At 27.9% G+C, this 12,151-nt stretch overlaps 1 protein-coding gene and 1 long non-coding RNA gene across 2 annotated transcripts in view; one reads left to right on the top strand and one right to left on the bottom strand.

Annotated features, from left to right (window-relative positions):
• Positions 1-6,816, top strand: part of LOC145977363 (acyl-CoA Delta-9 desaturase-like) — a 31,403-nt gene extending 24,587 nt beyond the window's left edge. Inside the window, exons 2-7 of the mRNA XM_083109289.1 lie at positions 3,437-3,638; positions 4,622-4,858; positions 5,532-5,662; positions 5,749-5,954; positions 6,249-6,431; positions 6,539-6,816. Coding sequence (XP_082965415.1) covers positions 4,636-4,858; positions 5,532-5,662; positions 5,749-5,954; positions 6,249-6,431; positions 6,539-6,800 — 1,005 coding nt within the window. The 5' untranslated portion in view covers positions 3,437-3,638; positions 4,622-4,635 and the 3' untranslated portion in view covers positions 6,801-6,816. The remainder of the gene's footprint in view (positions 1-3,436; positions 3,639-4,621; positions 4,859-5,531; positions 5,663-5,748; positions 5,955-6,248; positions 6,432-6,538) is intronic.
• Positions 6,817-10,426: 3,610 nt separating this feature from the next.
• LOC145977367 (uncharacterized) lies at positions 10,427-11,289 on the bottom strand. Its single transcript, XR_014440492.1, has 3 exons — positions 11,218-11,289; positions 10,712-10,940; positions 10,427-10,604 (listed from the first exon to the last, which is right to left on the bottom strand). It is a non-coding gene; the product is annotated as an uncharacterized LOC145977367 (long non-coding RNA).
• Between the last annotated feature and the right edge of the window lie 862 nt (positions 11,290-12,151).

The following is a 12,151-nucleotide window of genomic DNA, read 5'->3' as shown; positions in this document are numbered from 1 at the left end:
CGTTGATGACGATGATGATGATGATAAAGACGTTTCTTAATTGAAAATTTTCATATTTCGACTTTGCGTTATGATATCTCCGTTTATAGATCACGCAGCACAAAAATAAAGATACTTTCTTTATACAATTCAAACCCGCTCTATCGATTAAGGCTAGTAAGAATTCGATCCGTTCAGCCGTTATTGAAATCCGATAATCTGAGTTCTTACTCTCAACTGTCCGACTCGCGTATAGATACACGGAGTGCCGCGCTAATGCTTCGCATGAACTTGGCGCGAGACACTGCCGTGTCTCTTGATAAACGTTAAAGCTGTGTTACTAATTTGTTGTTGCTCCAAAATATTATTTTATAGCAAATATTTATTATTACACAATAATTTTGTAACAAACATTCTGCTTTTCATATTTCTAATTGATCATTAACGTAACAGATTTCCATTTCTTAAACTTGACAATTTTGTGTGTTTTTAATCCAAAAATAATAATAATATAAAATAAATTATATCAGCGCAAAAATGTTTAAAGTTCTATCTATTAATATATAATGTTTATTAAGATAAACACTATTTTAAGTTATAAAGGTTTAAAAGATAGTAAATAAAAATTAAAAATAAAAACGAAAAAAGATCTTTACGCGTCAGCAACTTCTGTATCATAAGCGAAAATTTTTATTTAAACTAAAAAAATAAATATATGATGGTGAATATTTTTAGAAGGAAAAGATGAAATGTTTATTTGGTAAAAAGTATAACTTGTAATTTTCTAGATCTTTCCTAATGAATGTATCGCAAGTATCGATCATTGTATTTGTAAAGCATTGCTTAAATACGTATATCGTATTATCTTATACTGTGATTCAATCATAGAAACTTATCAGGATTTTATATCGCGGTTTATCATTTTTATGCAACTTATCGTGACCTACTAACTTGTTTTCATCGATCATAATCTGTTGTTTTTGCAACCCACTGTTTGAATGAATTTCCCGCTATCGAAGCTTTAAACACGCAGATGGACTTGCTATAAAATATTTCGTACATAATTAAATTTAACTTATTATATTTATTTAGAATTAAAACTACGATCAATATTTTATATCGAATTATCTCTCTCTCTCTCTCTCTCTCTCTTTCTCTATTTCTTTTATTGTCATTCATTTTGAGAATAATCCTGATTGAATATACATGTATATAATCAACTAGATTATCGGAAGGATTGTTTTCATTAGGTACGACAGAGTGATATCAACAATTCCTAGATCACATCAGGAGGAGTTAGACGGATCTTCGATGTAATCCCGTAGGAAACTGCCGGTGTTAATTCCAGGAGTTATTTGAAGAACACGTTAGATATTCTCTCTGTCGTGAGATAGAACGTGTATCTAAGCTTCATTTCTCATTTGAACAAGCTTAAACTGATTTATGACAAATTGTTAGATTGTCTGCTATAATTATATATATATATATATATATATATATATATATATATATATATATATAAAATATATATTATATATACTTATTCTATATATATTTTTATATCATTTGCTTATATATTTAAAAAAATATACATATACATATATATATATGTGTGTGTGTGTGTGTGTGTGTGTGTGTGTGTGTGTGTGTGTGTGTGTGTGTGTGTGTATTTTAATATAATATCTCTTAGCAAATTAGACTAAAAAAAGAAGTGATATAATCCCCAAAAACTTACCTTTTTAAAAAAAGGTAAAAAAAGGGCGCCAGGTTCATGCACTAATTGTATCCAACTGTCATATTGTCTACAAAAGTAGTGATATAAAAAAATTGCGGCAACTAAGAATAAAAATTTGTACAGATAAATAGAAGTACAAGGAAGAAAACTTGTACAAGTTAAATAGAAATATTTTAATTGAAAACATTGTTATACAAAATAGTTTTAATTTTCAAAAATAATAATATTAAAAAATTAAAAATTTATTTAAAAATTGAAAACTAAAAATTAATATAAAACAAAAAAGTAAAAAAAATTTTAATTAAAAAAACTTGGCGCTGCCAGTTTTAATGTATTGTTCAGCTTATAAGTCTAAATTTCCAAATGTAAATCAATATAAATTAATTAAAGAAATTAGGTCATTAAATTTAAATGTTAGACTAATAATTGGAATATATTCCAATCTTTTAGATTTCCATACTATATAAAGTTGATAAAATAGAAAAAACATAAGCTTGAATAAATCTCATAGAAATTTCTAAAGTAAAAAGTATAATTTGTGAAAATAATATAAGAATTATAATAATTAAATTATTAATTGAAGATCCAGAAAATCTTAAGTTTAATATACAGTGAAAAAATTAAATCGAAAATTAAATAGAAGAACTAAATAGGAAATTAAATCCAACCTTTGTAAATAACAACTTATCAATTCTTGACAGTAATAAATGTTTCTTGGATATCAATCAAAAAGCAAAAGAATTAATAAACTAATTAATTGATAAAATTGTCACACAATAATATAATCAATAAACAATGATTAACTTAATAAATTAATTATTAAGTAAATAATAATTAATATAAAAGAAAAAATATATACTTATTAAATATTTTTTTTCTTAAATGTGAAAATGCTTCTAAAATATAGATTTAATTATAAATAAAATATAAAATTTTTCTAATATATATACATACATATATATTAGAAAAATTTTATATTTAAAAAAATATTGTAACATATATATATATATATAATATGATAAATTATGTTACAATATTTTTTTAACTAATTTTAGTGTGTCAAATGTTTCTAAATTGTAACATAATAAAGTATTTTGGAAGCCAAATTTATGTTCAGCGTGAATAAGGAATACAAGAAATAATTATTTCTTTCTTTATCTTCATTGGTCCATATTCTGAATCTTCTTTTATCGATAAAAGTGCTTCTAAAAGTGGCCTATAGCCAATCAGAAAGCTTATATGCCACTTGTAGAGGCACTTTTATCGATAAAAGAGGATTCAGAATATGGGCCTTTGTCTTCTTTATATATCTTCCTCTTATTAAATAATGTAATTTCAATGAATCCTTAATTATAATCAATAAATTTCATTCTTATTTATAATTATTTGCCTTATTTATAATTATTATATTTATAAACAATAATTATATTTGATATTAATATAATCATAAATTACTCTATATACATGTATATATACATACATACGTATCACTAATAAGCGATAATCCGCATCTATGAAGCCGTAGACGAAAATGTCACATGCAAATTGCCGGCTCTGTTCGCTAAGTGATTGTACGATGTGGCCAGCGGCAGTGTCGATAGTCTCTCTCTTCTTCTTTCTCTCTCTCTATAAATATTACCAATAATATATATTCGCCGCGTGATATCGGTTTCGCAGTCGTATTTGTCGTCGTTTCTTGACTTCGTTTCTCGTTGTCTCTAGATCGTATGTCTCTAGATCCACCTGTACAATTCATCTGTATCCGCAAACAGCGAAACTACCAGCAGAAAAAAATAATCATTGCACGTTGGCGGAAAAGAACCACATTTTGCTATTCGTTTGCTCAGCGTGTCGTCCTGGCGAAAGAAACAATTTGTTACCGGCTTCAGCATCCCAAACTAGCTGTGAGGATTTATAAGGAGAGGTAAGTCGATACGAGATTGATCTATCTATCAAATTATCCTCCTATCAAATTAGTCTACTCTGCTTTGCCAGTATTAGTTATTGCTTTTTTTCCAACCCCTTGATATGGCGGCCAATCACGCTTTTTTTTGTCTTTCGCGATAAATAACAGCAAATTAACGTGCATATAATCCGAATAAAATTATTATTAATACTCACCCGATTCCGCGCTTTTTTTGGTGAGTCATGCTTCCAACTATTAATTTTAAACATAAAAAAGAATCGTATAATATCGGTATTTATTTTTACTTGATTCGTTAGATCTATTGCGACACAGAAAATATAATATATTTGATGAACTTTTGGAATGTCTGTGAAGCTGGCACGACAATCTACGAATAATTAAAAAATACTAAGAGTTCTGATAGCACTTTACATAGTTCTACAGTTCCTGAAAAAATTAAAAAGAGTTGCGCGTTCCTTATATTAAAAAATCGAAATCGAAAAAATGTCGTGCTAACTTCGCGAATCTAGCACGACACTTTTCCCTCTAAAGTACCAAAACGCGTGGAACATTATTATTTTTAGCAAGAGTTCCCGATAGTTCTGCTATAGTTCAGCCTATATATGCAATTTCAGACCGATATTTCAATAATTAATAATTTTTTATGAATTTTTAATGTCCTCGACCAGCACGACACTTAGTAAAAATGTGTCGTGCTGATGATTTTCCGTAGTTTTAACGACAGTTCTCGACAGTTCTATAAAAGTTCTATCCTTTAAAAACGCTTTTACGCAGAGTTCCGGCCGTTTACTATTTTTTAAACAATTTTTTACAATTACACAGCACGATATTCTCCCTCTAAAGTACCAAAACGCGTTGAACATTATTATTTTTAGCAAGAGTTCCCGATAGTCCTGCTCAAGTTCAGCCTACATATGCAATTTCAGATCGATATTTCAATAATTAACAATTTTTAAATAATTTTTAATGTCCTCGACCAGCACGCCACCTTGAAATGCATGCGGAGAAAAATTTTTGCGAAGGAAAAGAGGAATCTTCAATCATCACGGATGATATGCAAAACCGAGACGAAACATGTATAAAGTCTGAAGGATTGTTCAAGTTCAAGACTGAAGTGAAGTGGTTTAATGCCATATTTATTATTTTTCTTCATATGAGCATGTTGTATGCTTGTTTCACTTTTGAATGGTGCAAAGATTTCAGGACGAACATTTGGAGTGAGTATTCTTTGGAAGATTGCAAATTCTATTAATTCGAATTTTTAATTTACAGGAAAAAATATTTAAATAAAAAAGATGAAATTTATCCTTTTTTCAATATATAAGACTGATTATTTTTTTAAGTACTCTTTTACAAATATATGTAAACGTTTCACATATATAATAATTTCATTGAAAGTGTATCGCACGTTTACTAAGAATGCCATAGTTAACTACAGAAATCGACATTGACTGACTGAAAACAAATCGATTAGACTTACGTGATAAAAGAGAAGAATGATAAAAGTTTGACAGCAGACAAGCCAGAGCTTTCATTTCTATTGTATAACTTTGATTTCATTACAGACATTGCGTCAGTCACTTATATCAATTACCACAAACACATTGTGAACAAACATACATATTTGATTCCATTTTGAGAATACCCGAGTTAAAAATCTTAAATTTGATTGTATGATCAAATAGATAGATTTTAATCTTTATATAATTTTTGGCAAAAATTTCATATCTTATATTTAATTAAAATCGTTATAATTTATAGTAGCGTTTTATAATGGATTTATTGTAGATCAATCAATACATGACATCCGTGCAAAATACGTATAATTACATTATTAATTATGCATAATTTCATAAATATATTAATTAATTTGATCCTTTTTGTCTCAAGTGCTCATTCACATTGCGATAGAAGCGATAGGCATTACTGCCGGTGCTCATCGTCTTTGGACTCATCGAGCTTACAAAGCAAAATGGCCGCTTAGAATTATACTTTTGGTTTGGTATGCTTCGGCCGGCATGGTAAACAAATTTTTAATTGATTTTTTGAGCTAGAGGGAAAAGTTTTCTTTGTAATAAAAAGTTTTCTTTGTAATAATTTTTTATAGAATAATCTTTTTGACTGGGTTCGAGATCATAGAGTGCATCATAAATACGTGGATACGGATGCGGATCCGCATAATAGCAATAGAGGATTTTTCTTCTCTCACGTTGGCTGGTTGATGTTGAAGAAACATCCAGATGTGATTCGAAAGGGTAGTCAAATCGATATGAGAGATATATTGGCAGATCCTGTCGCCATGTTTGGTTGCAAGTAAGTCCATATCTTAAAGATATTAATTATGGTATATTATGTTGAAATAATTATCTAAGAAACGAAAAAGAATATAAGATGTGTGTGAAATTTATTTATATCTATACATATAATTCATCTTGAAAATGCATTTATTATTCTAAATACGATATTTTAGCAATTCCTTTTTCTAAATTTTACACTTTCGTGTTAATCTTCTTTCTTTTCAAGAGTTTTTTGCAAGATCATTTAACATACGATTTCATATAACGAGAAATTTTATAAGTGTACTAATTAATTTATGTTTCTTTGCAGATATTTCCCGATACTAAGCTTCATCTTTGCTTTTCTACTACCGGTAATGGTGCCTGTTTACGGATGGAATGAAACTTGGTCCAGAGCTTTCATGTCACAGATTATACGTTATGTTTACGGTTTAAACTGTACATGGAGAGTCAACAGTGTGGCTCACATTTGGGGTTCAAAGCCATATGATGCGTAAGCAGATAGAAATTACACGAATGTGTTTATATAAACTTGACTGAAAGAAGCTTCAGTGTCTCTTTATTGCATAATTAATTTTATCTGATACATTTTAAAAACAGGTCCATAAATCCGACGGAAAACAAATACGTTGCCTTTGCAGCGTTCGGTGAAGGCTGGCACAATTATCATCACGTGTTTCCATGGGATTATAAGGCGGCCGAATTAGGCAATTACAGTTTAAATTTTACTACGATGTTTATTGATTTCTGCGCGAAAATTGGTTGGGCATACGATCTCAAGCAACCGTCCGAAAAGCTCATAAGGAATGTCGTAATGAAAAAAGATCTTTCTCTACGACAAAGTGTATCACATTCCTTATAAGCTTTTCGGACGGTTGCTTGAGAAATATATGCTGTAATTTGCTATTTATATTTATATTTTTAGAATTAATTGTAAAAATGAAAATATGTAATAATTATATAAATCTTGTAATTTAATTCTTGTAATTTAATCTAATACTAAAAATTATATGGAATTATATCTTAAAATATAAAAAGATAATTTTAAAAATAGAAATTAGATTAAAGTAATGATTGCACAATATAGTTAATGATAATAAAATTATTATATAATATATTGAGAATTTGATCATTCGAATTTTTTGCATTTCTTACAGTTTTTAAATTTCTTCCAAGATTCTAAGAGTTTCAATAAAAATTATGCAATATAAACGTTTTGTAGCTTTTATTCTTTCTTTCCTTAATTTTTGTATTTTTTAAATATATTTTTATATATTTTATCTTGTGTATTTGTATGTACATGCATGCTCTTCAATATAGGAAAAAATTCTGATATAATCATATATATTTTAATATAAAATATAAAACTTCCTAAAAATATTTATTTTTGCGAGTGATAAATATTATATGATCTTAAAATAAAAGTAGATAAAGTAATGACAACAGAGATCAAGTATGATTTTAAAATAGAAATAAATAAAGTAACTGCAGATAAAAAATGATTACATAGTTAAATATGTGATAAAAAATTATAATGTGAAATTCGTAATATTAAAATTTTTGACTGAAATGCAAGAATATTATAATAGAAGTTTAATAAAGGCACTACACTTTACTATTACATATATTAAACATATTGTTTACAGCATGACACTCAATAAACATTAAAAAATTTTGTAATGAAATTTAGAGAAATTGACGAAGTGTCGGCGAAAAAACTACGTACAATAGATTATAAATGGGAAATTGTTTGGAGAAATGTCATTAGTTTCATTTATATTCATCTTGCTTGCCTTTATGGACTTTATCTAACTTTTTTTTATGCTAAACTTTAGACGTTCATCTGGCGTATGTATTTTATTTATTTTTTGTGCTGTTCTATAAGTTATTAAATTGCATTGCTTGTATCAATACAATAATAAAATAAAATATATACTATCAACAATCATTTATAACTTATAGACTTCGCTATTGGTGTCATTTCGGGAATAGGCGTTACTGCTGGCGCTCATAGATTATGGTATCATCGATCTTACAAGGCAGAGTAGCTGATGAGATTTATTCTTATGATTTTCCAGACTGTGGCTTTTTAAGTAAGCTTGATTTTAACTTTTTTTTTATTAAATTATTGATTAGAGTTCTACATTTTGTTTTTTTTTGTAGCGTGAAGTAGTTTATTTTTTAATAAGCTATATTTTTCAGAATCACATTTATGAGTGGGTCAGAGATCACAGAGTGCATCGTGAATGCACTGGTGAAGAAACAGCAAAATGAGTTGTTAACTAATCCATTAATCGTGTAAAATGAAATATAACTCCAATTAATTTTTCAATTTTTAGAATAGGTTTGCTTGAAAGTGAAATTTTGTGAAAAACTTAATTAACATTTTTTATTTATTTTTATACATAAATTCGTATCTAATTGATGATTAATTATACAGGACATTCTACATATCTTACCACTTATTGTCAGTATAATTTCAGTGTATTCTTTATTATTTATATAATTATTATATATAACAATATATTTTTATATAATTATTATATAAAGTATTATATAAACTATACACAAGACAGATATGACAAGACAGATGATATGCATAATCGATCTTTCATATTTGCGAACATTCTAAGAGAATTTTTCGCATTACAATGTGACTAAAAAACTCGCAGCGATAATAGGAAAAAAATCGTAAAAAAAAACATTCATGATGTAAATAATTTAAATCCTGCTAAAAAGAGAGTATGTTTATGTTTTATATATTTATATTTATGAGAATGTTTGTTTTATATATTTATATTTATGAGAATTTATATATGAATTTAAATGCATTTATATTAATTTTCAGTTTTCAATTTTTAAATAAATTTTTAATTTTTTAATATTATTATTTTTGAAAATTAAAACAACTATTTTGTATAACAATGTTTTCAATTAAAATATTTCTATTTAACTTGTACAAGTTTTCTTCCTTGTACTTCTATTTATCTTGTACAAATTTTTATTCTTAGTTGGTGCAATTTTTTTATATCACTACTTTTGTAGACAATATGACAGTTGGATATAATTAGTGCATGAACTTGGCGCCCTTTTCTTACCTTTTTTTAAAAAACGTTTTTGGGGATTATTTATATATACACTAGATATTTGTGCACCGAATCTCGAATCTGTAAGAGTAGTGGTACATAAATTTCTCGAAACGCGATTATTCTCTAGAAATAATTAATTTAGTCTGCACAAAATAATTAATTTTTAGTCTGTACAATTAATTAGTTCTGTAATTAAATATTCGTAAACAAATCAACGAGGCAATAGTTATACAAGCAGTTATAAAACGAATATTTTGTTCAATACATTTATTCGAAGTAGAAATTGAAATAATAAAGGATGAGAATAATAAATTACCGTTCTCTTATAAAAGACTTATAAACAATAATTATTTCCTTAACAATTCGTATATGTATCTTTTTATATATTTTACATCGTGCTTAACAATTGAGTAATCCAAATAATAGAAATAATATGTACATTGATCGTTTATTAATAATTAATTTGTATAGATTACAGAAAATATACACACAAATTCACCATTCATATTAGTTACATGTATTTTGTATCACATTAGTATACATGTAATTTTGTAATGTAATATATTATAATATTATTATTATTATTATTAAGATAAGTATTATTACACATAAAACACACATAGCGAAGTCGAATTTTGTGACCAATACTCGATGTACGTTCTTTGCAATATATTTGTATATCGGTTTTCGTTGACCTTCTCTCAATAGATATACTTTAACATTGATGGTTAAATATCTTTATTTTGAAGGAAAAACTATTCAAATAGTTTAAGATTTATGAGACTCATTTCATTATTTATTTTCTTTCCTATTATTGTAGCCAATGTCCAATATCAATAGAATATCGGAAAATCTCATCGAAACATTGCTGTACAATATTCTGCTCCGACATGTGGTTCAACCTAAATTGATCGGGTTCGATCGATACATGTTTTAGAATTATCGTTAATATTAACCAGAACAAAATAGCTCAAATCGCGTGATGAAAATTGATTCTCCCATTTGATCCTCGATTATTTACATTGTTAGTTGCATTGAAAATAATTTTCTCTTATCGTGTTCACCTGTCATTATGATATCATTTGTGATATGCAGAGATAATTGTATGATATAAATTACATGAAAAATACATTTGCTTTTACAATATTTTATGTAAAGCTGGATAATAACAACATATTTTAAAATATTTATTATTATAAAACTTTAACGACTATATATTTGTTTCATGTTCTAAAATATTTGAATAATTACTTTTAGTCAATTACTTTTATTTAATAATATCTCTCTTCAAAATATAAAATGTATAATATTATTGAATAAAAATACTATGATTTCTCTTATAAATTATAAACCACAATCATAAAAATAATAGTAATTTTTATTACAATATTTTTTTCCGTGCAGATACTCTAGTATCTTATAACGAATCGTAACTAAACGAGTTTGCGTCGATAAGATACGAATACACTCAGAGACGAGATCAGAACGAACCCGTTGTGTTGTTAATCCTATTGATTGATACCGACTTCCTTCGTTTCAAATTTAATCCTTGCTTGAAGTCACTATTACTATTGCGACTTGTTTAAAGCGCAAAAACAAAATATTGATTCGTTAATTTGTTTGATTTGCTAAAAATTGTATATTAAAAAATAAATCGAGCATCTGTTTTCCGAAGACAACATACATTTTATCATGTGTTACACAAGTCGCGCAATCCCTATGGAAGATGCGGTGGCAGTATGTTCAGTTTGTTCGGAATTCAAAGACGATAACGTTGAGTATTACGTCCTAATTACGTCCCATGTGATCGTTACGGCACCCATTTTCGCCTTGCATCGTGTCTTTCTTATTCCTTTCCGCTTGCTGTGCAGAAATCGGCAAGAAACGATCTCTCCCGGGAAATTCTTCCGAAACTGCAATTACGGAAGAAGTTGACGGCGATTATCCGTATGCCTCTACGTTTAATTAGAATTTTATTAACATGAGGAGATGAGCAGGCGTTTATGTGTTCCCTCGAGAATTTCCGCGATTTTCATGGATAGTGGAAATGTTGCGAGACGCACTTGCGTGCACCTCTATTTGCGATAAATCGAATTGAAGCGTGCGATTCCTAATAATTTTTTACGCTTTACATATCTACACTATTACTATTATGCTCCATATACACTCTATATAATTTTAGATGTCGACCTGTTAATAGATGAAGAGAATTTTCCTAGTTATAAACTCGATGCTTGTGCACGCTCAACGCAGGTGTTGACGAATTCTCGAAGGAATTATCCCGGACCCCAACAGTGTGCCGACGGTTTATCCTGCGTCTCTAGTAGAAATTGATATACGTTACGAGACTGCGGTCTCATGCGGCAACTTTATATGATGCTAAAACATACTTACACAACCATCAGACATAAATATGAATGCCGCCTCTCATAACTCGCTAAGCTATCCTGAAATTATTGTTGACTGAATAAAACAAAGAACCGATAATATAGCTGAAATATTATCTTATAAAAGCAAAAAAGGACAATTTTGCGATTATTATAATTGTTTTAGTCCAAATTGTAATAATTGTTGACCATTTTATTAGCCCGATACAATATATTGCCTTTCTCTCTTTGGCTTTATTATTGGAATTAATATATTTAAATTAATAATTAATACTTTTTGGGATTAATAAATAATTAATTACAAATATTAAATATCGAAGGCTATAATAAGAGTCAGATGATCGTAATTAATTAATACTTTAGTATATTTAAATTAATAATTAATATCTTTAAATTTTAATCATTAATTCTATTTTAATATTTCACTTATAAAAAATATTTTGCTATTATCATTTATGTAAGTAATAAAATTACTATGTAAGTTATAAAAAAAAATCGGGCGCACGATATATAATTTTAATACTTTTTCTCTTCAATTTATTTAAGTGTTATAGTACGACAGTTGTAAAGTCAAGACAAGTTGACAAGTTGACACACAGAACCGAGTTCTACCTGTAATTTCAATCGCCTTTAACCGCTCTCGATATATAGTGTCCACTATAACGCTGACCCTTTCTCATCGATTGACAGCCTGGAGACTTGTGAGTGGTTCTCGCTCGACGATAGCAATTTTTTTG

Source organism: Camponotus vicinus, unplaced genomic scaffold, assembly GCF_025532165.1.
Source record: "Camponotus vicinus isolate PSW18456_S1 unplaced genomic scaffold, iyCamVici1.0 SCAF_9, whole genome shotgun sequence".
NCBI lineage: Eukaryota > Metazoa > Arthropoda > Insecta > Hymenoptera > Formicidae > Camponotus > Camponotus vicinus.
Note: the sequence above shows the minus strand (reverse complement) of the source record. Positions and strands in the feature narration are given on the sequence as shown.